Raw genomic sequence first — 27,064 nt, 5'->3', positions numbered from 1 at the left:
GGAAACACGCTCTGGCTACCAAGCCCCCACACACAGAGGCTTGCAAGGCCAAAGCCGACAAATCAAAGCTGCGCTTCAGAAAGGACTCTAGCTTCCTATCCTGAGGATCCCGTAAAGCTGTACCGCCATCCACCGGAATGGCCGTAGCCTTCGTAACCGCCGTAACCACCGCATCCACAGTAGGTGGTTTCAGCAGGGCCAAAGCTTCCGGAGGCAAGGGATACAGCCGCGCCAAAGCCCTAGACACCTTACAAGCAGCCTCCGGCACAGACCATTCCTAAAAAACCATGTCCCTAATGTCTGAAATCATGGGAAAGGAACAGGAGGCTCTCCGAATCCCCTTAACCAAGGGATCTACCTGGGGTCCCTCCAGAGAGGGAGTGGCCGCCGGAGCAAACTTCAAAGTAGAGATCACCTGATCAATGAGCTCTAACTCCTCCTCCTTATGAAAAATGCGAACCACTGAAGAATCTTCCCCGGGCCTTAGCCCATCCTGATCCTCAGACACATCTAAGAGATCTTCCTCTCCTGGGTCACTCCAAACGTCTGACCCAGGCAGAGAAAGTATCTCCATAGGCTATGAAATATCCACCCGTGGGCGCTTAACCCCCACTGAGCTAGCAGCCTCCAGGGAACAAACAGCTTGAGAGGGTCCAGCTCTCCAGGCAATATCCAGAGACCAAACAAACTCAGGGGGGAAGCCAGACCCCCCCCCCCCGAAGCTGCTGAAGCCCCAACAACACTTCCCACACTCTCCGCGACGGACCCCCCTCGCTCCTGAGGCGGCAGGTCTATCGCGTGATCCGCGGCTAAACTAGGCGCACTTCCCGCCACACACGGGTCCCCCGGTGCCGGTACGGAATGCGTGGCCAAAAGGGCCGCGCTTCCAGCCAAAAATGGCTCCGTCGAGGCCGACGTGGGATGCGCAGCCAAAATGGCCGCGTTTTCTACCAAAAACGGCCCCGCCATTGCCGGCCCGGAATGTGCGGTCAAATCGCCGCCCAACACCTCCGCCGACTCAGGGGAAAGCAAGGAAGGCACGAGCGCTGACAACGTAGGCTCCCCACAAAATTTACATTGGCCACCTTTCACTTCAACGCCGCGCTTTGCGCAAAACCGACACCTCGCCGGCTTAGACATAATGGCCGTGAACACAATAAAAACAAACAGTTGCTTTGTGCTCTGACAGACTAACAGGCAAAACCGCCTAAGGCAAGAACGCCCCTGAAGACGTTTTATCTCTGGACTACCACAAGAACGGCCAATTAGCCGCCTTTTAAAAACGTTTATTTATTTTAAACCTCGTTGCTGATGCCTAAACGCCTCAAGGGTACAGAACGAGGTCTGTAGCCGAGGTCAAGCAGTCCTCCAGAGGAAGAGCACAGGGGGAGGGACCCGGCCACCCGGGTGTGACACCCCACAGGGAATAAGAAGTCTCTTAGGACTTACACCCTGTAATAGAGATCCAAGTGTGGGTTCTCTAACATTTACAACCCAACCTAGAAACCCCCCCTACCAGACTGAGTACACTGCACAGGCTGCACACATCTACCCTCTGCTGAGACTGAGAAAATAATGGTTAGTAGAAGGTCTGCACAGGCTACTCGTATAAGAAGTTTTAATGTTCTCAGTCTCCATCTGCTGGTAGGAGTGCATAACCCAAGCGTCTTGAACGGTCTGGAGGATTGCTGAGGAAAAAGTTATTTTTAGTATCACCTTTTTTTTCAATTTTTATTTATGTAAAAAAAAGAGGAAAAGTCATCAAACTGGGGTAGAAAATCCTACAATAAGGTAGTTCTTAAGTGTAAAGGCTTTTTTTTATCTGCAACCAGTAAAAAAGTAAACATAGGTCTAAAAAAATCTCCAAAAACTTGATTATTGCTATAATCATATTAAAAAAGTACACAATTATGTGTTCAAAAAACACACACTTAGCTTTAGTGATAGTTTTATTCAACACATGTTGTAGGTTTCCCAGCGTTGTGGCAGTCAAGCGGCTCTCACCACATCGTAATAGCCCAAATCTTTGAAGCGTTGGAGGAAAAGTACAGCTCTTCTCGCAATGAAGGTCCAGACAAGACGGCTTTGGTCCCAAACCTTTGGTCCCAAGCCTACAAAATAGGTGGGAAAATATGGGATACAAATGTAACAAACAAACAAATAAACAAACAAACGGGGACCTGTATCGCATCGGCTTCTTCTGGAAACCCAGCCATACCAATGTCTATAATCAAGAAATGAAATCAACACAGTGTGAAAAACTTACCTAACAAACATTGCTGTTAAAATAAAAAAGCATAACGGATGTTAATATTGAAATAGAAAAAAAACATACTGCTGTCATGCGAATGAGCTCTTCTTACCAGTGCAAAACATTGCGTGCATTTAAAACAGGTGCCACAGTACATGCAACCAATCAGTGAATAATGACATCACAAAAAAAATCTGCCAATGGAATACCACTTGTAAAACTAAAGATGGTAATTAAAGGAAGTGATTAAAGAATCATTCAGTGAAAGTAAGATCTTTCAAAAATGTATCCATTAAAGATTTACATTAGAAAACCGCATCCTTACATTAGAAAACTGCTTTTTTAGAAAAATGCTGACCAATGTAACATGCTGTTCAGACCACCGGGTTCAAGGGACTTTAAACAAAAAAATCCAGCACTGTTCATAGTTAAAAGAAAAAGGTCCTCAACAGAGTTTGAGCCAGAGCATGACAAATTAAAAGAATCCCCGAGTATGTTTCGTGAATTCATTAGGAAACTTAAACTGAAGAAATCTGAAAGGGATGCTAAGGACTGTGTTGAAAACAGGGTGTACCCTTGGATGTTTAAAAAATACAAATACACTGAGAAGACAAGACAAGAAACTACATGATCCTTTCAAGTCCAGATTGAGCGACAGTGGCTCCAGTGGTAATGAAAGCAATGACCATATTTTTTTTTTTTTTTTAGGAGTTCACTAGTTCAGTGGACGGAGAAGTGCACTGAGGAGACGAAGAAGACCGATAGGCCCGACTCACCCCCAAACCAGATCTCAGAAACAGGCTCATCAGTAGTAATTAATTTGTCATCTACCATACAGCAGACTTGTCATTACTTTCCAAGGATTTGTCCTTTGTACCAGATTGTTGAAAAGAAATTGGGATATTATGCAAACTCACCCTGTGTTTTCAGAACAATTGAGGATAGCTTTTTCTAGAGACCGATCCCCATTACCAGTAGTCACATCAACTGGACAACATACTCTGTCATAAGGGCATAAGAAATGTTTCCATTGCACGTTTTGATATTATGGTTGAATGCACTGATTTTACCAATCTTACTGATAGTAAAGGTTATAAGTTGCAACATCTTAACACTTGCTGATCAGATCATGTCATTTATGCCTTAAAGTGCCCTTGCAATAACTTGCACACGGAGAAACCACCCTCCGGCTTTCTATTCGGTTGGGAGAACACAAGTCTTGCATCATCAACAATAATTTTGGGGCACCTTTAGTGGCAGACTGTAAGAAGTTCCAACACAACTTTACCTCCTTGAAATGTTGTATAATTGCACAAGTTAATCAGGGAATCCATGGTGGTGACAGAGACAGACTGCTACTCCAGCAAGAACAATGCTGGATTTTTCATTTAAAGTCCCTTGAACACAGTGGTCTGAACAGCATGTTACATTGGTCAGCGTTTTTCTAAAGATGCAGTTTTCTAATGTAAATCTTTAGTGGATACACTTTTGAAAGATCTTAGAGAACACTTTCACTGAATGATTCCTTAATCACTACCTTTAATTACCATCTTTAGTTTTACAGGTGGTATTCCATTGGCAGATTTTTTTTTGTGATGTCATTATTCACCGATTGGTTGTTTGTACTGTGGCATCTGTTTTAAATGCATGCCATGTTTTGCGCTGGTAAGAAGAGCTCATTAGCATAATAGCAGTAAGGTTTTGTTTTTTGTAAATTTTTAAACGTTTGTAAGGTTTTTTTTACACTGTATTGATTTCATTTCTTGATTATAGGCATTGGTACAGCTGGTCTCCAGAAGAAGACATTGCAAAATGGGTCCCTGTCGGCACCAAAGCAGTCTTGTCTGGACCTTCATTGTGAGGAGAGCTGTACTTTTGCTCCAAAGATTTGGGTTATTACAACGTGGTGAGAATCGCTAGACTGCCATAACGCGGAAACCTACAAAACGCGATGGATAACACTATGACTAAGTTAAGTGTATTACTGTTTTTTCAGCACATAACTGTGAACATTTTTGATATGATTATAGCAATAATCAAGTTTCTGGAAGATTTTTAGACCTATGATTACTTTTTTACTGGTTGCAGATAAAGTCTTTACACTTAAGGATTAGTTTGATGAGGACTTTTCCTCCTTTTTTACATAAATAAAAATTGAAAAAGGGTGATACTAGAAAATAAGCTTTTTTTCAATATCCTATTATACTGTTTTCCTGGGTGTTCACCATTGTTTTCTAAGTTGCCACTTGTACACTTTATGGTGAATTTGATCTGATTTGGGATAGTTCACCTTTCTAGGCAGCCAAGATGGACTATGTGGGTCTGTCATTTACTATGTTAACACACTGAAGCAATGGCAATACACATACAGATGTATTCAAATACAACTTCATAAATAGTTTTGACACTTGAATGCTGTTGCTTTCTTTCAATATTTTTATACAATAAGTTTTCTGTCTAATGGACAATAGTTGGCACAAATCCCATATTTTTCAAATATTACCTGCATTAGATATTGTGTTCCATCTCTTAAGTCCTCAGCATGAACTGGTGTATAAAAAGCTTTCATTTTGTTTTTAATAAGCCATCTCTGATATCTTGACTGATCAGTGGATAATTCTTTTATGGCTTGTCTGCGAGAACCCTTTAAAGAAGCAATTATAAAATTTATATCTCGCACGTTGCATACATAGACAAGACATGACAAACCTTGATAAATTTGTAATTCAAGATTTAAAAAAAAAAAAAAAGTTCAGAGGGAATGAATGGCTTGGTAGATTTGCTTAAGTTTACATACATTCAAAATCTCTATCTGTACTGCAACAAACTGAAGGACTTCAATTTTAAGTGCTTGTCAATTGAGCACTTTTCTATACTAAACTAAGTTTTTTAAACTGCCAGGAAAGGGGTAAAACACTAATGAATGCTATAAAATACTGTCATTACTTACCATGTGAACGTGTCCACAGACCATCAACCCAACATTCTTTGTGAAAGCGTGAACAAGATTAAGCAAAGCAGGACGTGAATTTGGAGCACCTATCAGAACAAGGCACTGAGGCCTTAAGGTATTTAAAAAGAAAAAAAAGCAAGATTAGAAAACACATTGAATGCATTCATTTATAGCATATACTTTTTCAGTTTTGAACTCATAAGGATTACAATTTAAAACTAAGGGGGTAATGTTTAGCCTGCAGTGTCAGCATTTTTAAAAAAATTCAATATCAACCATCACGTTTTTTTTTTTTTGGTGGTTGTTAAATACACTGATATTTAGCGCCTGGCTGTATCCAGATACCAGTGCTGAATATCTAGGTATAAAAAACAACTGCCAGAAGTTATGCTGGTACCACCAATATTCAGACAGGTATCTGGATAATTGCCCAGATGAAGTCTGAACAGTATTCTTGCTGTTAAGCTGGTCAATTGACTAAGTATCGCCGCTAATCAGACAATTTCCAGCTCTGCCTCAGCTCCACCCCAGACCACTGTCTAGATTTTCAGAGGCATTATCCAGATACCACTGAAAATCCGAGTTTGGACTTGGTGGGTGGGACTTATCCAGATAGGAGCTGTCCCTACCCAAATAAGGCCAGTAATCAATCATCATGCCAAGACAGCACAAGATGGGATGAACATTTTTAATTAAAAATCCACGTCATACAGATCTTATAAAATCATGATGTACTTACTTTTCATGTATTAAAAATAGCATATTAGGCAATGGCAGATAAAGATTAAATAGCCTATCCAGTCTGCTTATTTTTCTGGCCATTGCTGCTAAGAAAATGCCCCAGTTGTTAGTCACATATGCTTGAACTTGTATCATTCCTTATCAAAGTCTGTTTCTATTAACTTACCAATCCTGAGTAAACATTCAAGTTGTTATACTTAATCTAACCCCAAGGTCATCCAACATACATACCTTAGCACCAGATTTGGAAATATAAATTACCAAAATTGAGGCTATTGCCTGAACATCTATTTGCCTTGTTGGACAGAATCCACTTGGAAGTGAAAACAACTGAGGCTAAAATCAAATATCTCAATGGTGTGTGATAAAAGGGGAAAGCTCACCTAAAAAAAAAAAAAAAAAACAGGGAGTACCCAGCTGAAGCTCGGGCCTAAGACCTTGTAAGCCAAAAAAATATAAGAAAACTTAAAACCAAGGCAAAATTTCAACTAAGGGAAATTAAAATAAAAAAGGTAAATCCCAGAGAAAATTAAGTGTACCTGCCAGAGAAGGCACCAGAAATGTCAGTAACAATAACTCTGAGAAGAGCTGCTTGAGATGCGTGTTCCCCTCACCGCGAATGAAGAAAGATTAATGGCCCCATGCTTGCGAGTCAGGCAGCAAGGCACCCACGCATGCTCAACGGGAGCACTGCTAGCAGTGTTTCTGCACCGGGCTCTGTGGATGACGTCACATGTGAGAACAAATTGCCCTGCTTGTCCTCAGAGAAAGTACATTAAGTAACACTCTACAAACGGGACTAAAGAACCCACAATAATCAAAACTGATTAGAATAGGTTTCAAAGGACGAGAGATATTCATAAGAGTTTTGTGGTGTTCCAATCTAAAAATACAAAATGCTGCAAGGCCATAAATTTTTTTTTTAAAGCAAACATACATCAAAAAGGTATAATTTTATTCTTGTGGCTCTGTTTTTGCCTAAGGCAGATCATAGTCCACCCTCTGTGGGACAGTTGATTCTACTTTTTAGAAAAACAGCACTTGATAGAAGAAAAATGATATCCCTTTGGCAATAAGCCAGCTTATTAACAACCACAAATTTCAGTTGGTATGGTGATCATGTTTCCAATAAGGCAAAGGTGATATTTAACATTTTAAAGCCAACCTTCCCAAAACATAAGGATCCTCAAAAGTGATGTACAATGTTAAACATGAAAAAATAAGCGAAGCCAAAACATAGAAAACAAAATCATAAAATGCAGACTACCAAAACAGATTTCATAAATGTGAAGAGCATAATCAATTTACCTACACCCTATTTATAGAGGGAGGGAGGGAGGGAGGGAGGGAGGAACCCCCCCCCCCCCCCCCCAAGATCTTGGGCTTTCTACGTAAGGTCCTATAATTCAGTTCCTGACACTGGGTTCATTCTTTCATTCTACATTTCTCCTACACTGGCATAGTACCATAATAAATGATGACAAAGTCTGCCTAACTAGATATATATTGTTGTAATCACAGTACCACTTTGTAAATAAGTTATCCTCTGTGCTATTCTAGTTAAAAAGTTGCTACCTGTAATGGTACTCTCCACAAAGAGCAGGATATAATCATAAACACAAGTGGGTGAGGTCACCTGATAGCACCAAGATGGAATAGCTCAGAGCTCTGAATTAGCTTAAGTCTGAGCGTGTGTGGCCATTCCTACATTACCATCCTTGTGCTTATTTCAGCCTTTATGTAGCGTAGTGTCATCTCTCTGAGGTAGGTGGAATTTTGTGAAGTATTTTGATATTTAAGGAGAAACCATGCTATAGGTAAGCAATTTTGCTTTCTCTTCAGACAGGCATGAACGTGTGGAAGGCAGGGCATGGGTCTCCAAAATGGGCTGAAGCTCCCTGAATGTTGAAGCCCTTGATGTCTCAGATCCATTCCTCAAGGGGAACCACTGGTAAAGGCTGGGGGCTCAGCCGGTGTAGTCACATCTCTCAAAGACAAAGAAATCAGGGCCAAATTGATGGCCTGGTCTCAGTTTGACTGGTGTATCTCTACTCTTATTCTTTGGAAAGTGAGAGGCCTTCATGGCAGGGGCGTTTCTCAGGTATTATTGGTTTCCATGTCCTAGCGCTCTTGACATCGTGCTTCAAAGGGGCCAATGCTTCTTGGCCTCCGCCCAATGCACAGCATCACAAGAGATACTTCCTTGTCCTTAGGGTGGGATTGGAGGATGTCCATTCCCGATACTGAGGCACTCTGAGATCTTGTCAGGGTTATGGAAGTCTTAAGGGACATGCTGGGAAAAACAGCCAAGGTGAAACCAAATGACTTAATTTTGAGAAAAAAAAAATACCTCAACCAGGACACTCAAAACTTATGGGGGCAAAGTGAACCTGGAAAAGAGAGTGGAGAACTAAAAGGGAACACAGGCACTGGCCCCATACAAGCACTTACACAAAAACAAGTAAAAACACCCAGAAACAAGATGTGAGCTGAGGGGAGATCCACAAAAAGTGACCTCCCTGCTCCAGAGGAGGCTGGCTTGGTCCCCTGCAACAGTAGCGAGAAGGAATGCACATGCACTGTATGCTGCCCTTAAAGGTTTCTTAAAGTTGCTGAAGAGCAATTCCCATGGAGGGGCTTCATTGAATGACATCACCCATCAGCGTGGTGATTTCATCTTGCTTGACCTCGGAGAAAGATTTTTTACAAAAAATTCTTTTGATGCATTTTTGAGAAATTGCAGTATGCTGAAATATGTAACGCAATATTTTTTTTGTATCTGTTACTTGACTAAATTATGAAGGGAGCAACTAGTTTGATATTCTCTGAGGAAGCCGAGTAAATACAAAACAGCACTGCGTTGGAAGAGTGGAGGAGTAGCCTAGTGGTTAGTGCAGCGGACTTTGATCCTGGGGAACTGGGTTCAATTCCCACTGCAGCTCCTTGTGACTCTTGGCAAGTCACTTAACCCTCCATTGCCTCAGGTACCAAAAACTTAGATTGTGAGCCCTCTAGGGACAAAGAAAGTACCTGCATATAATGTGTACAGTGCTATGTATGTCTAGTAGTTCTACAGAAATTATTAGTAGTAGTAAGAGAAAGATCAGATTTTTTTTTTTGTTACTTTATTTGTTGAATTGTTAAGTAACTTGGAGAAACAGTGGCTACATTTAATGTACTACAGAATACAGCATACTGACATGAAAGAGACTTTTCTGTGTGCGATGATTAATCTGGCAGCTACTAGTTTATGAGTGACATAGGCTTGAGCAGGTGGATTTTTCCTTCTTATGTTTATCATTTTAAAACAGAAAATGAAGCAAACTTACTAGTCTTGTATTTGATATTTTATAACTCAGAGGCCATCTCCAATTGAGCAAGAAGTCCAAGAGGAAATTACCAGACCTCACCCCTACACAAACATTCATGAAAATTTGTAGAGGTAAGATGAAGTAAAAAGGCCACATCATTCAGAAAACAACAAGGTAATGGGATATTTAGCATCCCAGTTGACTTCCTGTTGTGTGCTGCCCAAATAGGTCATGCGACTCACTGTTGCTATACTTATGAACTCTGATGTGTGTGTCAACAAGCCAATCCATGATACTACTACACATATGAAAGGCTAATGCAGCTACATACACGAAATACAAAAACATTACTCATGTTTTAAACTACCTGAAGTTTTTCACATGGTCTTCCACACCAGTAAGACGGATCGAGTGTTGCAGTGCATTCAAGTAGGTCAGGGCTTGTGTTGAGGATCCCCAGTTCACATCTTAAAAATGTAAAATTTACATTACTTAGTGACACTTAATACAAAACATTTAATCAAAGAACACTCAAGACTTTTTTTTTTTTTCCAAATCTGGTAATACACAACTAGAATAGAAAAAATTTAAAAATATGGAGCTGAAACACCTTAGGGATGCAGTCAACCCCTGCAAGTAAGAAAACTTTTAGAATATGAAGGCATATTAGTAAACCTATCGATACTGAGTGATAGGGAGGGAACTGTTTTTCTGATTTACAAGAATACTATTTTCTACTTTTGTTAGATCAGCGTTAGACAGAATGTCCAACAATTAGCAATTCCAGAAATATGAACATTAAAGGTTACAGAAAATGGACTATTCTTTTATTTCATACTAGTAAAAAAGGCCCGTTTCTGACCAAATGAAACGGGCGCTAGCAAGGTTTTCCTCGGAGTGTGTATGTTTGGGAGAGTGTATGTGAGAGTGACTGTTTGAGAGTCAGAGTGAAAGTGTGAGTGTGTGAGAGAGAGAGTGAGTCTGGGTGTGAGTGTCTTTGTGAGAGAGTGTGTGTGTGAGAATGAGAGTGTGTGCAAGTGTGTATGTGAGACACAGTGTGATAGAGAGTGTGTGTGTGTGGCCATCCATGCTCCTCTGTCCCCTGCCCCCTCCATTCATCCCTTTCCAGCATTTCCCCTCTTTGCCTGAGGCCTGCCCTGCAATCCATATCCATCCATGCCCATCTGTCCCCTCCATTCATCCCTATCCAGCAATTCCCCTTTCCCTGAGCCCTGCCGTCCCAATCCATGGCCATCCATGTTACTCTGTCACCTGCCCCCTCCATTCATCCCTATCCAGCATTTCCCCTCTCTGCCTGAGGCCTGCCCTGCAATCCATATCCATCCATGCCCATCTGTCCCCTCCATTCATCCCTATCCAGCAATTCCCCTTTCCCTGAGCCCTGCCGTCCCAATCCATGGCCATCCATGTTACTCTGTCACCTGCCCCCTCCATTCATCCCTATCCAGCATTTCCCCTCTCTGCCTGAGGCCTGCCCTGCAATCCATGCTCCTCTGTCCCCTGCCGCCTCCATTCATCCTTTTCCAGCAAGTCCCCTCTCTCCCTTCCATGACCCCCCCCCTCGCATCCATGCTCCTCTCTCTCCCATGTCCCAGCCTGGCCCGCCCTCTTCTCCTCCCCCCCTTCGCATCCATGCATGCGTTTTTTTTTTTTTTTCTTCTTTTAAAATTTACCTCCGTGGCGGTTCCGGCAGCGAAGCGTCAGGGAAGGAGGCGGCGCTCCCGACGTCTAGGTTTCCCTTCGCTGTGTTCCGCCTTCTTTTGACGTCATCCTTGACATCAGAAGAAGGCGGAACACAGCGAAGGGAAGGCTAGACGTCGAGAGCGCCGCCTCCTTCCCTGACGCATTCGCTGCCGAGCGATGCGATTGGTTGAGTGTCATTGCTCCGCCCTCGACGTCATCACGTTTGACGCGTGGGCAGGGCAGACACAATGCGATCTCACCCCCTTCACTTTTGGCTAAAAGAGGCTTCATAGAACGTTGGAGGTGCGTTTTATATAGAGAGATAAGGCATAGGAAACTGCATAAAAAGATACTTCTGGCACAGTGCAATCACAGAGAAGAATGAAACTTCAATTTGTACTATCCAGGGGCCCCATTTACTAAGGCACAATAACGTTTTTATAATGTGCTAAAAATTAGCATGCGCTGTATAGATGGCCATAGGAATGTTATGGGCATCTACATGGTTAGTGCGTGCTAAAAACACTAATGCACCTCTAGCTCGGCTTAGTAAACAGGGCCTCAGATTGCTTAAAACCTTACCATTTCTTAGCTCTTTTGCTCCTTTCATCTTATATGTATATTTTTTCCATTCGAATCATTTCTTGTTTTTGCACTTTCAAAAAAGATGTGCACTGATCATTACAGTTGTATCCTTACGTTAATTGTTATTGTATACCAGTTTTCATCTTGTTTTGTGAATCAGTATGACTTGCTTAGTGAGGTTCTGATGAAGATCAGAGCAGTACAACTCACTTATTCATAATGGTGAGACCGAGAAGCTTGATAAAAATCTAAGATTTTTTCTTTTAAATAAAAATCTGAATGAAATAAAGCAAAGTTGCTTACTTGTAGAAAGGTGCGTTCCAAAAACTCAGGATAATACCCCATTGGCCACCCACCCTCCAATCTTCTGGTACCATGCTTGATTTTAAAGATAAATTAAATATTACTATATTACTAACACTAGCTCTAAAAGTTCATTTTTCAATTCTATCAGATGTATACCATCTGGTTCAGGTGATTTGCTACTCTTCAATTTGTCAAATTGCTCTACTATATCTTCCAGGCTTACAGAGATTTGTTTAAGTTTCTCTGATTCATCAGCATTGAATACCATTTCTCCCACATCTTCCTCACTGAAAACCAAAGCAAAGAATTCATTTAATCTCTCCGCTATGGCTTTGTCTTCCCTGAGTATCCCTTTTACCCCTCGGTCATCTAGCAGTCCAACTGATCTTTTACAGGCTTCTTGCTTTTAATATATCTAAAAAAGTTTTTACTATATGTTTTAGCCTCCAACACAATCTTCATTTCAAAGTCTCTCTTTGCCTTCTTTATCAGTGCTTTGCATTTGACTTGCCATTCCTTATGATGTTTTCTATTATTTTCAGTCAGATCCTTCTTCCATTTTCTGAAGGATTTTCTTTTAGCGCTAATGGCTTCCTTCACCTCACTTTTTAACCATGCCAGATGTCGTCTGGCCTTTCTTCCTCCTTTTTAACACATGGAATATATCTGATCTGGGCTTCCAGGATGGTAATTTTGCCAGATGTAAATTTTTGACTTACAGATGCTCTTAAGTTTTTTTTTTTTTTTTTGCTTATTTGGTTCTCCTCATTTTATCATAGTCTCCTTTCTGAAAGTTAACTGCTAACTTATTTCCTGTGTGTACTCCAGAGATTATATCAAATCTGATCATGTTATGATCAGTTATCAAGTAGCCCCAGCACCATTACCTCCTGCACCAGATCATTTGCTCCATTACATTACCATAGATTTCTATTCTGCTCACACCAAAATAAGGTCAGAGCAGATTACATCAAATGGAAACCAGACTAGAAAACTGGGAGATTATAACAAAGGAAGTCAAAGTTACAATAACTTAACCAGGAATTAATCTGAACACACATTTCCTAAATAAGACAGTCAAGCAGTTTATGAAAAGTCTTATGTTGAGAAAGAGTAATCACAGCAGATGGCAAGGAATTCCAAATTATATACAAAGCTCATGGACTCTGCAAGCCAAGGTGACTGCCAGTTAGGTACTTCAGCACACACAAGACCAGCAAGTCAAAGGAAGCGTCCACTGGCTGGATCATTACCGTGATACTCTAAGAAACAAGGGGAGGCTTCAACAGAAGCAAAACTTGAATGCAAACTAAGGGCCCTGTTCACTAAACTGCGCAAAGGGTATGCTAGATTTTTTAGTGCGCGCTGATTAGCATGCACTAAACGTTGTCGTCCATAGAAACATATGGGCAACTCTAGCATTTAGCATGCACTAAAAACGCTAGCGCACTTTAGTAACCAGGGCCCTAAAGGTTGTGAGAGATTAAATGAACCCTAACGTGGGGTTTTAAGGCCTGTCTGAAAAACATAGAAGGTATACAAGTAGTTTGTGTGGGACAAGAAAAAGGACCTAGGACCTTTGTGTCACAACAAACTGCTAATCTCCTCCACTTAATACAAACAGTTCTGGTCTTGTAGTCTCTTCTGGAAGCCAGGTTTTGAAGGATGTTCTCAGAAAGTAAGGGCCAAATACCCAATGCTAGGATGCCAGAGTTCCATGATCCTGTGTAACTAAATTGAAAAGTTCCCAACTGAGTCAATGCTGATCTGGTTCTTGCTTCTCTTGAAGTTCTATCTCAGTCAAATCAGGAGCTATAAGAATCAGTTCCTTGGTCTCCTCTGGGCTTTAGCAGAGTCTTCACTACCAGGAAGTGCTGGAGGACAAGTAAAGAAAAACCTCCATCCATCTAAACAGCAGGCACCCAAGGATATTTTGCCATCAGTCCCTAACCTGGAACAGAACTAAGGGATCTTCATGTTCAGAAGAAACACAAACAAATCAACTGAGATACTCTACCAATGGAATATCTTCTTACTACTCCTCTGTCAAGGCACTTGTAGGACAAACTCAGTTCAGTTTGTCTCCCAGGATGTTCTCCTTGAAAGTTACAATGCCTATCTGAACTCAAATTTGATTGCTAGCCAATTGATCTCAAAAACCTTTAGGGCACTGCATATCAAACCTTTTCTTGAACAGACCATAGACTCGGTGTGGAATCCATTTACATGAGCTCCCCAGCCTAGATTTAATAAATCTGTGTTAGGACCAATTGAGTTTGAGAAATTTGGAGCAAAACATCTTTGCCCATTTATTCCACTGGGTCAGCCACCAGGATGTACTTATAGAGGAGTCCACGGTTTCTGGGTGATCTGGATGATGTCCTATAACTCTGACTAGCTTGATCCCACTGAGAACTTGGGATAACCTATTGGTTAGACTACCTGGCTGACAACTACGGAAGCCCAATTCAAATCCTGCTGCTGTTCCTTGCGATCTTTGGTAAGTCATTTAGCCCTTCATAGCCTTAGGTACAAACAGACTATAAGCACTCTGGGGACAGGGAAATACCTAGTTTGAGTGTAATTCACCTTAACCTACTATTGAAAAAGATATGAGCTATGAGCTAAATCCAAACAATATTATGGCCCATTAGACCTGCCTCATGGCATAGTGTGCCAAAGAGTTTGCACGCTCTGTGGGGGAAATATGGCCTAGCAATCACAACATGTTCCATGTTGTCTGCTGACTCTTGGATATTTTACCACCTTGGACACTAGTTCGGTAGTTCTTTCTAGCGTAAGGAATGCTTTAACTCAAATCATGTGTAGCAGATATTCTATGAATTCCAACTGAGGTGACAGGCTCAAGAGAGAACTGGGACAATTCATGATGAACCCTACTGACCAAGCATCCAGACTGTTTTGTGCATGGATTTTGTAGCACCTTTCAGAGTTATGCACTTGACCAACCAGTCATCCAAATAAGGACACATTCAACCATGCTGCTATAAGAGCTAAGAATTTTAGAAAGATTCAGAATGCCCAAGCCAAAGGATACTATGTGACACTGGATGTGTTGTTTCTCTATTACAAATCTGAGATACCTTCTATAATTTGGGTGCATCTCTGTGTAGGTACAAACTTTTAGATCCAGGGAGAATAGCCATCTTGAATAGCCCTTACAAGAAACTTGTTCAAAGCCCTTAAATTTAGTCACACTTTCTATACCACTCAAGCTGACTAGCAGATCTGGACAGTGCACAAAACTAAAAAAAAAAAGTGAAAACTGTAAGAAAGGCACTATAATGTATTGACAGGAAAGGTAGTATAACTCAAACAGTAGAAGCACTCAGTGTGGTTAAGCAACAGGTCATGAAATGGTATAGGGGAGAGGAGAGAAAAGTAACATGCAAAACAAAACAAACAAAAACAGGTGGGAGGTGAAGGGACAGGAAAAGTAAAAAAAAAAAATTGCCAGTGCTGACGATAGTCCAGGAGTCTTTCCTGTTTATTGCTGAAAAGCCTGTTTGAACAGCTAAGCTTTCAGAAGTTTTTTTTTTTTTTTTTAAAGCTCTTGAAAGATGTTTTGGACCTAAGGCTTAATGAAAGCGAATTCCATTGAGCTTGCGCCACAAAGAAAAATGCACAGTGATGAGTACTTTCAAATTGTGCGCGTTTTGGATGGGGAAGCACCAGTTGATCATTTAACGAGCGAAGATATGGCAGTGAATATGGTATTGTGAAAACAGAAAGGTAATCTGGGTAACCAGTTCTATATGAGTTAAAAACAAGTGTGAGAAGTTTGAATACAATTTATTGTTCTATTAAGAGCCAATGAAATTTTTGGAGCAGAGAAGAAACATGATCAAATTTTCGTGCATGGCAAATAAGTTTAATAGGCATGTTTTTTTAAGGACTGTAGCCTTTTTATATTTGCATGAGAGAGTCCAAGGTATACAATATTGCAATAATCTTTGTTACTAATGACAGTACAAGAGAATGGAATGCATCTATATCAAAGAATCTGCGGATTGAACGTAACTGCCAGAGAATAAAGAAGCTGGACTTGCATAGACTAGAGATTTGAGTTGAAAAAGACCAGAGTTAAGCATAATACCTAAATAACAGAAGGATTCAACAGGGGAGATTAAGGTCCCAAATAGGCTCAGAGGGGTGGTAGGTATAGTAAGGCCACCTGGGAACCAGCAAGCTGTAGTTATTTCTTTATTCAAAAGTAGCTTATGGTCAGTTAACCTGTTAAATATGTCCTGATAACTGAATTTTTCAGTTATACTTGAGAGTAAAACTCACTTTCTTTCCCCATTGGAGGAACAGTTTCTACCACTATTAGCCTGTAAAAGGAGAGTTCCTTCAAAAGTACATTCTGATGCTGAGGACTTAGTTATATGACTCAATGGGCAATTTGGCAAGGTCTCCAATAGTTTTAACCTGCATGCTTTTTACCGTACACTAACAGCCTACATGACTCAATGGGCAATTTGGCAAGGTCTCCAATAGTTTTAACCTGCATGCTTTTTACCATACACTAACAGCCTACATATCCAAGGTCACACTGGGCAAGCAGTTCAGTTAAAATGTCAGTCTAACCTCTCCCTTCTTCATCCCCTCTCCCCCCACCAACCAAATAGCTTTCTGGTGCAGATACTGGATTCTGGCTACATTCTGAAGCCAACCAAAACCTATTGCCGTCTTTAAATAGACAGCTTGGTTGTAGCTTTTGCACACTCAGCTGCCCGAGACAAGAGTGAGTGTAAGTTAATACAGTACAATGCCGATTATCCAGACTATCCTCTGCAGGCGGTGGTCCGGATAATCTTAAATCCAGATGATTGGACATATTCGGTGAAAGGGAAAATTACTCTTTTTTTTTCTGCAGCTCATAAATGGCAAAAAGACTACAGGCTATCAACTTACTACTACTTAGCATTTCTATAGCACTGCCAGGGTTACGCAGCGCTGTACAAGTTTAACATGGGGAAGGATAGTCCCTACTCAAGAGAGCTTACAATCTAAATTAAAACACAGTTGGTGGATTATGAAAATAGAAGTGTGATTTTTGAGTGATACTGCTTGGACGTTGTTAAGGTGCTGTGACTTTTGGGTAGCGGCAGTCTGCTTCTTGATTTGCCAGCAGTGGTGAAAAAGTCTGGTGAGCAGCACTGATCTGGGCTGGGCTGGCAGCGGTGCACTTTCCTTCTGCGAGACTGTGCTGGTCCTCGGAGCAGAAGGAAGATCATAGCTACCCCAGGCAGTGCCTGTAAGGAAGGATGCCTCCATCGCAGGCACTTCCTGGGGAAGCTAGGATCTCCCTTCTGCTCTGAGGACCAGCACTGCCGTGCAAAAGGTTGACTGGCATAATATTGCTTTCAAATGAATGCCAACAAACCCGCAAAACTGCTTATATGGCAATTAAATAGGCAATAAATAAAACACTGAGTAGTAAAACTGGAAGACAAGTCTGGTAACATCACTACTTCAAGTACAATGGTAGGTATTTTTGCTACGTTTTACTACCTCCTCTACAACTCTCAACTTTTGTTCAATCCAGATAATTGGACATCTGGATAGTCGGCGTTCAGATAATCAGTATTGTACTGTACTGCTTCTGAGGATAGAAGTGTTTGCTGTACAGAGAGAGCAGGGGGTCTCCCACATTCTCATCAATATGTCCTTAAGAATGTAGTGCACAAGCACTGTTTTGCCTTCTTGTGGCGGGGGGGGGGGGGGGGGGGGGGGGGGGGCAGGTGCCAGGGGGCCGAGAAAACAAAGATGCAGCTCTCTGTCCTTCTGATCAATAACTTTTCATAACTACATGACCTACAGAGTAAACAGTACCATGCATCAATATACTTTTTAAAAAGTTGCTTAAATTTTTTCTCTGGACTATCTTTGGCATAGTTTCAAACTACTTCATTCAGATTATGTCATGCATTATGTCACTAAGTGGTCTTTTTTATAAGGTGTGCTAATGAATTTAGCATGCAGTAAATGCTTCGCAATCCATTGCCTGTTAGCTATATGGCACTTAACGCACATTAATTTCTTAGTACATGCTAAATCCATTAAAGTGCACCTTAGTAAAAGGACCCTTAAGAATGCTATTAAAGATTTATAGATCTGTCAGGTCAGAGCTAATTAATACACTGAACACTAGAGATCTCAGTTTAGTGACTTTTAAGTTAAAGGAACTACACAAGTTTAAAACTGCATAACTGTTGATTGATAGAGAGTTCCTGCTACTATTAGTCATTTACTCTTTAAACAGATCACAAATCATATAAAGCTTAATCTTCAGTCATCATAAAACAGAATATCATGTTAGTAGGTGCAAGGCTCAAGACAATTCCTCTATTTTCACTTACAAATTGTGTCTCAGGTGTCAAATTGCTATACTTCGACATTTTCAGACTACAATTTGGTTAGCATACAGCAGGGGCGTAGCCAGACTTCAGCAGGAGGGGGGTTCCAGAGCCCGAGGTGAGGGGGCACATTTTAGCTCCCCCCCCCCCCCGGTGCCTCCGACTCCCCCCCCCCCCCACCAAGTTTGACCTCTCCTGCCGCCAACCTGCCGTCGTCAACCCGCCGTCACCTACCTTTGCTGGCGGGGGGGGGGGGGGGGGGGGGACCCCAACTCACGCCAGCTGAGGTCCTCTTCTTCCCAATCCCACGCAAGGCTTCGTTCTAGTCTGTGCAGGACGTCAGACTAGAACAAAGCCTTGCGCGGGATTGGGAAGAAGAGGACCTCGGCTCTGCTGGCGGGGGTTGGGTCTCCCTCCGCCAGCAAAGGTAGGCGACGGTGGGTTGGCGGCGGGAGGGGGGTCAAGAGGTTCGTCGGCAGGGGGAGTCCAGGGGCAAACCTACAGGGGCCCAGGCCCCCGTGGCCCCATACTGGCTACGCCACTGGCATACAGGTTGAGACAGATTTAACAGTAGCATCTTAACAGCAACAACCAGAAAGCTCCTGAATCAATTCCACTTACTTCTCATTTCCATACTGACCTGGCTTCTTGTAGGTGACATAAATGAATAATCCAATGATTATGACATATGTCAGCAATGCTGCCCGCCAATTAATTACAAACATCACTCCACAGCAGAGAAGAGCTCCAATTAATGAAATCCACATGTTGTAGTACTTAAAAGCAGGACGCCATCCTAAAAAAAAAAATACAACAGTCTAGAACCCGTACTCAAAGTTATTCTATAGTCACAGAATGGGAAAGTCCTTTCTGAATGTGTTATGTTTACAGCCTCTCATCCTTCATAGCAAAGCAGTTCAATAAACAGATAGAATAAAGAACTCCATTAAAAACAGGAACAGAGGAGATAGTATTAAGGGATGCAGAATGAAAGCAGAGAGAAGCAGCAGATACTCTAGGCTGCATGCAGCCACCAACTCTCTCACCCACTGACTGTGCCCTGGAACCACCATATTGTACTGAAAGCCAAAGTGGAGAAAAAGTGTTTTGAGATTAGGTTTAAACTTTTTGTTGGAGGATTCCCATCTGAGACACACAGGAAAGGAATTTCAAATGGAAGGGGCAAGAAAAAATGCTGAACATCTGTTGGATTCTAGCTGAACTTGGCGGACTGAAAGGACAAGCAAGTTTTTCGATTTTGAGTGTAAGGAATCAGATGTCACATAAGGAATGTAGTAAGTATGTGTGTAGAAGGCCGTTTGAGCAAACAAGGCCTTAAACTGTGTATGAAATAAGCCAATGATTTTCCCATAAAGGGATTACATGACCAGTCTGTTAGAACTGGATAACAGCTTAATAGCCATGTTCTGAATGCCCTGAAGTTATGAGATCAGCAGTCCTTTATCACAAAAACATTGCAATAGTCTGGCCAAGAAATGTCCAGTGGGCAAGAAGATCAGAAAGCCAAGCAATATAGCCCTGAGTAATAAATGCATGAGAAAAAGTGTTATTCTAATATATAAAACAAATTTCTTAAGGTGGGTCTCTGCTGTACTTTACTACACTTGTCTTCATGTTAAAGACGACTAATGATACGTTTCATACCAAAATGTCAACTTTGTAAGGTTTCTTCCGCACTAAATTTGGCCAGTTTTCTCAGATCCGTTTGCACAGCTGATCTGTTTAACTTCTTGAATAGTTGTATTAAGTTAAATCCTGTGGACTGAGGCATTTGTTTTTCTAACCTGTCTGGTTGCAAATCATCTAGTCTTACTTCCAGAGGAGGTGGTAGAGGATAAAACAGTAACAGAATTCAAGAAAGCATGGGATAAGCTCAAAGGACCCCTTAGTTGTGAAATAAAGGGAAAGATGAATATCAAATGGATTCTAGAGTATTAGTTTTGTGTTTATTGCGTTTAACTTACTGTGATTTTATGTATCTTAGAATATAATCACTTTACTGTAGGAAACTATGGAAAGAGATCAAGCTTCAGGAAATACATTTTAAACACACAAGTGGACTAAAGAATTGTAGAACCACCTTATGGAGAGTGGAGAATTAAGTACCTGGATGTGGGTAAATATAAAGTGATACAATGAGGGAAAAACAACCCTAAATTTGTGCATACAATGCTGGGTTCCCCATTTCAAGATAACATACAGGAAAAGGATCTAAGGGGTCCTTTTACCAAGCTGCAGGAAAAAAGAGCCCTGCGCTAGTGGTGGAGGCCGTTTTTCCTGTACACCAGGGCTAATTACTTACAATGTCAACCCAATACGTAACAGAACATTTTAATTGATAGTGAAAGGTAAAGCAAAGATGTAACATATAGATAGGTAAGAGAGTAAGAAGAGTTAGAAAGTAAGGTGACTGATTTAAAAAGACAGTTGCACATGAGGTCAGAGAGATGGTTAAATATTATCTCTGCTAAGGTAGGAGTTGATAAACACGTCCCACTGCAGTATGTGCAGCCCGAGTCAATCTTTGTGTGTGTGAGTGAGACTAACAAGTTAGTTACTTCTTCATTAAAAGCCTGGTTGAGCCAAGCTTTCATCTGCTTCCTAAAGTAGAGATCGTCCTTGTGTTAAGCGGAGCCTTTCAGGCAGTGCATTCCAGAGTATGGGGGCTACTCCGGAGAAGGCTCGCTTGCGGGTATCACATCGTGTAATGTCTTTTGGAGAGGGGGTGGTTAATGAGAGGACCTTCGTGTCCTTGGCAGTGTGTGGAGGATCATCCTATTCTTCAGGTACTCAGGGCCATTTCCTTTCAGGGCCTTGAAGATCAGGCACAGAGTTTTAAATTTAGCCCTCACTCTATACTCACTCCAATCCCTAAAGACGCCACCAGAAAGATCAGTGAACTCACTACTTACAGATCAGTGGCATCAATACCACTGCTGACCAAAACAATGGAGGGACTAGTAGCACAACAATTAATGAAATACCTAACGCACTACTCAGCCCTTCACAGCTCTCAATCAGTGTTCAGACCATGCTGCAACACAAACAGTCAATCACCCCGATCACAAAATTCAGAAGAATAATAAGCCAAGGCCAGTCAATACTACTACTGCAATTCGACATGTCAATCACCTTCGACCTAGTAGATCACACCATACTAATGACCCTGCTCGACAACATAGGAATAACTGGAGCAGTAGCAGCCTGGTTCAATGGTTGATGTTAAATAAAAAGACAGGTAAACATCAAGATGACTATCTTTCCTAGTAACTCTACCAATAACCCCCCCCCCCCCCCCAAAGAAACGGGGGAAGAAAAAATTGTCAAAATTCACATTCCTGTTCCCAGAAACACTCCCTAAATGGTATGTGTCTTTCATAAATGGTATGTGTCTTTCATAAATAGATATGGTCCAAGCTCCAAAGACTTCCGGAATTGGTAGGAGCTGCAGAAGACTCGTATGGGAAAAAGCAGTTCTGCCTGCATCAGTGAACACTATGAGAGCCATATTCTGCACTCCTCTTGCATAGCTTCCCCTGTAATTTGTAGCAAGAAAGCTGCTGTGAGCAAAGATGCACTGACCCAAAGAGATCTGTTGACTCCCACACAAGAAACACTGATGTCTGTCTATCCATGTGTTACCTCAGATGCACCTGCTACCTGAGAAATCCAGCTCAGCACTTGTGGCCTAGTACTGATGGATATCACCCACAGGTTAAAACAGCCAGCTATCTGAGCTCCCTCAGTGGCAGATAAGAACCAAGCAACTACCCCCTTATGCATAAATGGAGGATCCAATTAGGCCAAATAACACAACACCCACAACATAGTCCTACCATGAAGAAGGTTAAACATTTATCATCAAACTCTGAATTTTCTCCACAAAGGAATTCAGGTGCTCGGAGGGAGGGGATTTCCAACTTTCGTAAGATGTCTCTCTCCCTTAAAAATTAGAATGAAGTTTAAACAAATTAGCATCCCCAGCTTCACTGAGACTTGATCCTCCTCTGTGTCCAGCAACTGCACTGCTGCCCACCACCATGTGCTGGAGACAGAGAAATACTGAAAACCTTAGGCTGCATTGTGCCCTTATAGAATCCAGAATTCTATAATCTCTGTCTCCACATATACTGATTGAGAGACACAACCCACAGATTCTGAACTGGTCTCATAAGGATGTCGAGAATGTTTATTGTGTATATTATGTCAAATCAATGTTTGATGTAAAAATCATAAGCAATCTTAATCGATATGCAACCGTACAATGGAAATATGGCCATGTATTGTATTCAATTGTAATTCAATGTTTAAAAGACAAGTGCACACTCAGAACACTGAATATTCACAGTCTCTGTTGGTACTCCTATAGGCAGATGTTCTCAACTCAAAATCACCGCAGATGACAATACCATCAGACAGTGCAACTTTAATATCCAATGTTTTAAGCGTGCACCGACAGTAACAGAATTTTAGGCTCAATGGACCACTGGCCTGACCCAACCTGGCCCTTAAAATTAACCTATCAAATTTCAAGAGCATGAACATACCCTAAAGGCATATATTATTGACAGTAGTATTATGCAAGTTTTATGATAATTATATCTGTTAAAAAGTATTTGCCTTCTGAAATCTGAAAGTTGACACAGCCTGAAGTCCTCAGTGCATGTTAAGTCTCTAATTCACATTCTCAAGACACCATTCTGTAGAACAAATGCAATGTGAGGTCACAGTATGTGGAAGCAATGCTCACAATTACTGAAAAAAAATGGTTTAATTTTCTCTTCAAAAAAGATAAATCTAGTTTATCACTGCATATCTGAGGAAATCTTTTCATCTCAATGTTTAAACTGGCTGTCATGAAGTGCTGCTTTTAAATACACCTAAATTGGAAACAAAACTATTTTGTAGGACTCGGAAATAAACAGCAACAAATTGCTCATTCATGCATAGTTAGATGCTCATTATAAAACTCTTACCTGGGGACTTTGCAAGTGATGCATGGAATACAGAGAAATTAATTAAGGCATATGAAGCCAAGAAGAAGTTGGAGATTATTGGTGCAATTACATTTAATTCAGCTAAAAGAAAAAACAAAAAAGCAAAACAAATAGTTAGTTTGAAAGTCTACATAAGCACAAGCTGTAAACAGTTTGTTGAAATTTAGGTGAGAAATGCAGAGAAAGTACTGTTATTTTTTAGCAACACACTAACACTATACATGTATTCTGAACACTTCCTTCTCAACTTCCTTTACAGGAAGAGGCTAAATTCTCTAAATAACTTCACTGTCAAGCCACCAAGATGGAAGTCAACTTAATTTTTAAAAACACAGTAAGGTTGCACTCTTTGCCCATCTGCATACATAAGAAAAGGTCAATAAGCAAGCTGTAGGTGATACTTTACTGGACTAACATTTGTGCCTGCCTTTCAAGAACTATACCCCCATCATCAGGTCACTGCTAAATAAGATAAAATTAATTATGCTGTTTGAATATACAAGTAAATAATGTAATAATCCATCATTTGTTACTACTAATCATTTCTATAGCGCTACTAGACATACGCAGCACTGTACATATTATATGCAGGTACTTGGTTCTGATGAAGCACAGCTTGGAGAATGTTACAAATATTAACGTAATAAAAAATATCACCCATGTGTTTAATGACGTCCTGTCATTAGATTGTTGTTTGTTTTTTTTTAATTTAACAAGGTCTTTTATTGAAACAAGTGCTGCATTAATATTACAATACCAGCATCCAGCAAACAAATAAGCATATAGAAAATTACTATTAATTCATTGATATTTAGCTCACATCAAGTTACTATTCAGGTATAGTAGTTATTTTCCTGACCCTGGAGATCTGATGAAAAAGCGCACTCAGGCTTTGTGCAGGTTAGGACAGCTTTGGGGCACAATGCAAAAAGCAGTTCTATGTACAAGCTAACTCCGCACAAAGTATTGTCTTAGACCAGACCTTATCTTTTTGTAGTTATGACCCCCCCCCCCCCCCCGATCATGTGACCCCCCCCCCCTCCCAACCACCGCCTATGGAGCACACACTCAAGTTGCAACCCCAAACATGAGTTTTGTAACCCCATTTCAGGTCCTGACCCACAATTTGGGAAACAATGCCTTAGACATTAGTGCACAGTATATTTAAAATCATGGTAAAATAACATTAACTACTCTGGACCAATGTAGGGAAGTGCACAGAAAACACAGGCTGAGCACAGTGATGGGGCTTTTAATGCAAAGCTTGAGGAGGCATAGAAAATTTAACTCATTCTTCTGCAGAAGCTTCTGATTTTTTAATGCCTGTTGTTTTCCTGCGATAAACTGCTAAGTAATGAAAGGCAGGGAAGAACTAATTTTTCCTTCCAAAACAGCAAAGGATCAGTCCAGACTAATGGGATGTAAAAAAGCAGTCCTTAAGTAGGGAAGGATTGTGACAAACCTGCAGAGATCTCTTGAGCTGCAAAGGAGGCATCTCACCTTGCTGCCACATCTAAACAGTCATGCTTTACAAAGTAATGGGAAGACAACCACATAGTGGATCTACAAATTTCCTTCAATGAGATAGCCTGTGATTCTGCAAAAAAAAGCAAAGCCCTGGTGGAATGAGCTTTAACTTCTAATGGAGTAGCTTTGCCTGACTGCAGATAAGCCGAAGATATAGCCTCTTAACCACCTAGCTACCGTTGCCCTAGAGGCAGATATACCCTTGTTTGGCACTGAAAAGAGTACAAAAAGATGATCAGAGCGCCTAAAATCATTGGTAGAGTCAAGGTAACATATGATCACTCAACATCTAATGCAGTGTTCCCAAGTCAGTCCTGGAGTACCCCCTTGCCAGTCAGGTTTTCAGGATATCCACAATGAATATTTATGAAACATCTGAATGCAATGGAGGCAGTGTATGCAAATCAATCTCATGCATATTCATTGCAGATATCCTGAAAACCTGACTGAACTGGACGGAAGGATCCCCTTTCTTTGGAACATTAAAATAAATTGAGTACCTGCCTGTTCCTCCTGCTGTAAGAAGGACTGGCTGAACTGCGTCGAGGAGTTAACAAGTACTGTAATATCTCTCATACTGCTTGACACTTCCCTGGCTTGCTGAAAGGGGACTGTAAGAAAAGATCTACAATTGGCTGGCAGAATTCCAGCTTGCAACCCGGCCGAATGATATCTAAGACCCATTGGTCTGAAGTTAGGTTGGCCCATTCCTTGTAAAATAGGGAACGACGTCCACCTATAACCTGAGAAAAGGAGTGAATCTCATCCCTGTCATTGTGAGGGATCAGCAGAGGGTCTAGAAGAGGCTTTTTGCCTCCCTGAAAGACTCACTTTGTTAAAAACGTGCTAAGCAGAAGTCCAAGATTTCCCCGGCCTGTAACACCTGGCATCTCAGAAACGAGCTTTAACCGCCCAGAGCCGAGCTCTACATTTGCCTTCAAGAAGACACTGAACTTTAGAGTCGCCAAATCCTTCTCAAGACCTGTTCTAAAAAGGAATTTGAGATTAAGATGCCACATCAGCCACCCAATGTCTCAAACAAAGTCACCCCCTTGCAGAGACAGCTAGGGGAATATATTTGGCTGAGGAACTAAGGATGTCCTAAAAAGCATCTGCAAGATAAAACAACTCCGCTTCCAGAGAAGGTAAAAAGTCAGGAGAATCCAAGGTATACAATTGCTTAGGCCAAGATAAAGAGGCTCTGGCAACAAAAGAGCTACAAACTGCTGCTTGAGAGATTAAAGCTGCTACTTGGAAAGCAAGCTTGCGATCATGCATATCTATCACTTCAATACCACCCTCTGCAGGAATAGTGGTCTACTTAGTGACCACCTTAATAAGAGCATCCAACTTAGATAAAGTGAACTGTTCCAGGACAGCTGGCAAAAGGGGGTAAAGCTTAAAGAGCTTCACCACCTTAAGTCTAGAATCGGGAATCTACCATTGAGGTACAATAAGCTCCTGCATAGCTTCATGAAGCTTTAGAAGGCCTTTTTGTACCAGACATTAATTAAAGAAGGAGCTGCAGCCTGAGAGAAAACTATTTAAAACCTCCATATTTTTATCATCAACAAAAGGAACTCCTCTTTGATAAATAACCAAGCTACTGTAAGATCATCCCCACCCCTCTGCACCAGGCATATCCAACTCAGGTAAATCTTGAGAAATTGAATGCCCTGAACCATGAGGAGAAAGCTCCTCCATCTCTCTAACCATAACTTCCTTTCATGTTGGAAAAGGTTCTTGGATGACATCTTTTTTATATGGACATGTTCTTATACAGGTCTGTGTACATTTCTTGACTGGATGAAAACTGTCAAACCAAACTATGGATGATAAACTGAATATTGATTTTCTTGATTTACATATCTATAAGTTTGAAGGAGTATTGCTTGCTACTCTATATTGTAAGGATCTTTAGAGAAATTTTTTTAAACTTACTCCAGTCACTATCCAGACTTAAATCTAGATTGCAACATATCTGTTCTACACTATCAGAATTTGAAGTGCAGACTAAAGAACCAATGTATAGATATTTCACCAGAACATATGCTCCTGAAATTTTAAATGTCAGCGGATAAACGTGCTAAATATGCCCATTGTGACTGGATAATTCTGCCTCAATTTATTGACAGCACTGTTACTTTACCATTTATAACAGGTATGCATAAAATAGTGAAGAACATGAATAAACATTTGCCGTTGGTTTTGAAATATGCAGAGTTTCACGGAATCAAAGGGGACAAAATAAAGGTGAGATAGTGGATACGAAGATAATGTCTACCTCC

At 41.1% G+C, this 27,064-nt stretch overlaps 1 protein-coding gene across 1 annotated transcript in view; it reads right to left on the bottom strand.

Moving 5' to 3' along the window:
- The window catches only part of SLC12A2 (solute carrier family 12 member 2), a 352,311-nt gene that overhangs the window by 135,252 nt on the left and 189,995 nt on the right, over positions 1 to 27,064 (bottom strand). Inside the window, exons 13-17 of the mRNA XM_030193587.1 lie at positions 23,229 to 23,330; positions 18,872 to 19,027; positions 9,624 to 9,723; positions 5,202 to 5,313; positions 4,755 to 4,895 (exon numbers count right to left, since the gene is read on the bottom strand). Of these exons, the coding sequence (XP_030049447.1) occupies positions 4,755 to 4,895; positions 5,202 to 5,313; positions 9,624 to 9,723; positions 18,872 to 19,027; positions 23,229 to 23,330 (611 nt within the window). The remainder of the gene's footprint in view (positions 1 to 4,754; positions 4,896 to 5,201; positions 5,314 to 9,623; positions 9,724 to 18,871; positions 19,028 to 23,228; positions 23,331 to 27,064) is intronic.

The sequence above is a fragment of the Microcaecilia unicolor genome, chromosome 2 (genome assembly GCF_901765095.1).
Source record: "Microcaecilia unicolor chromosome 2, aMicUni1.1, whole genome shotgun sequence".
In the NCBI taxonomy this organism is placed as follows: domain Eukaryota; kingdom Metazoa; phylum Chordata; class Amphibia; order Gymnophiona; family Siphonopidae; genus Microcaecilia; species Microcaecilia unicolor.
The sequence above is the reverse complement of the archived record's forward strand: the minus strand, read 5'-3'. Positions and strand labels throughout refer to the sequence as shown.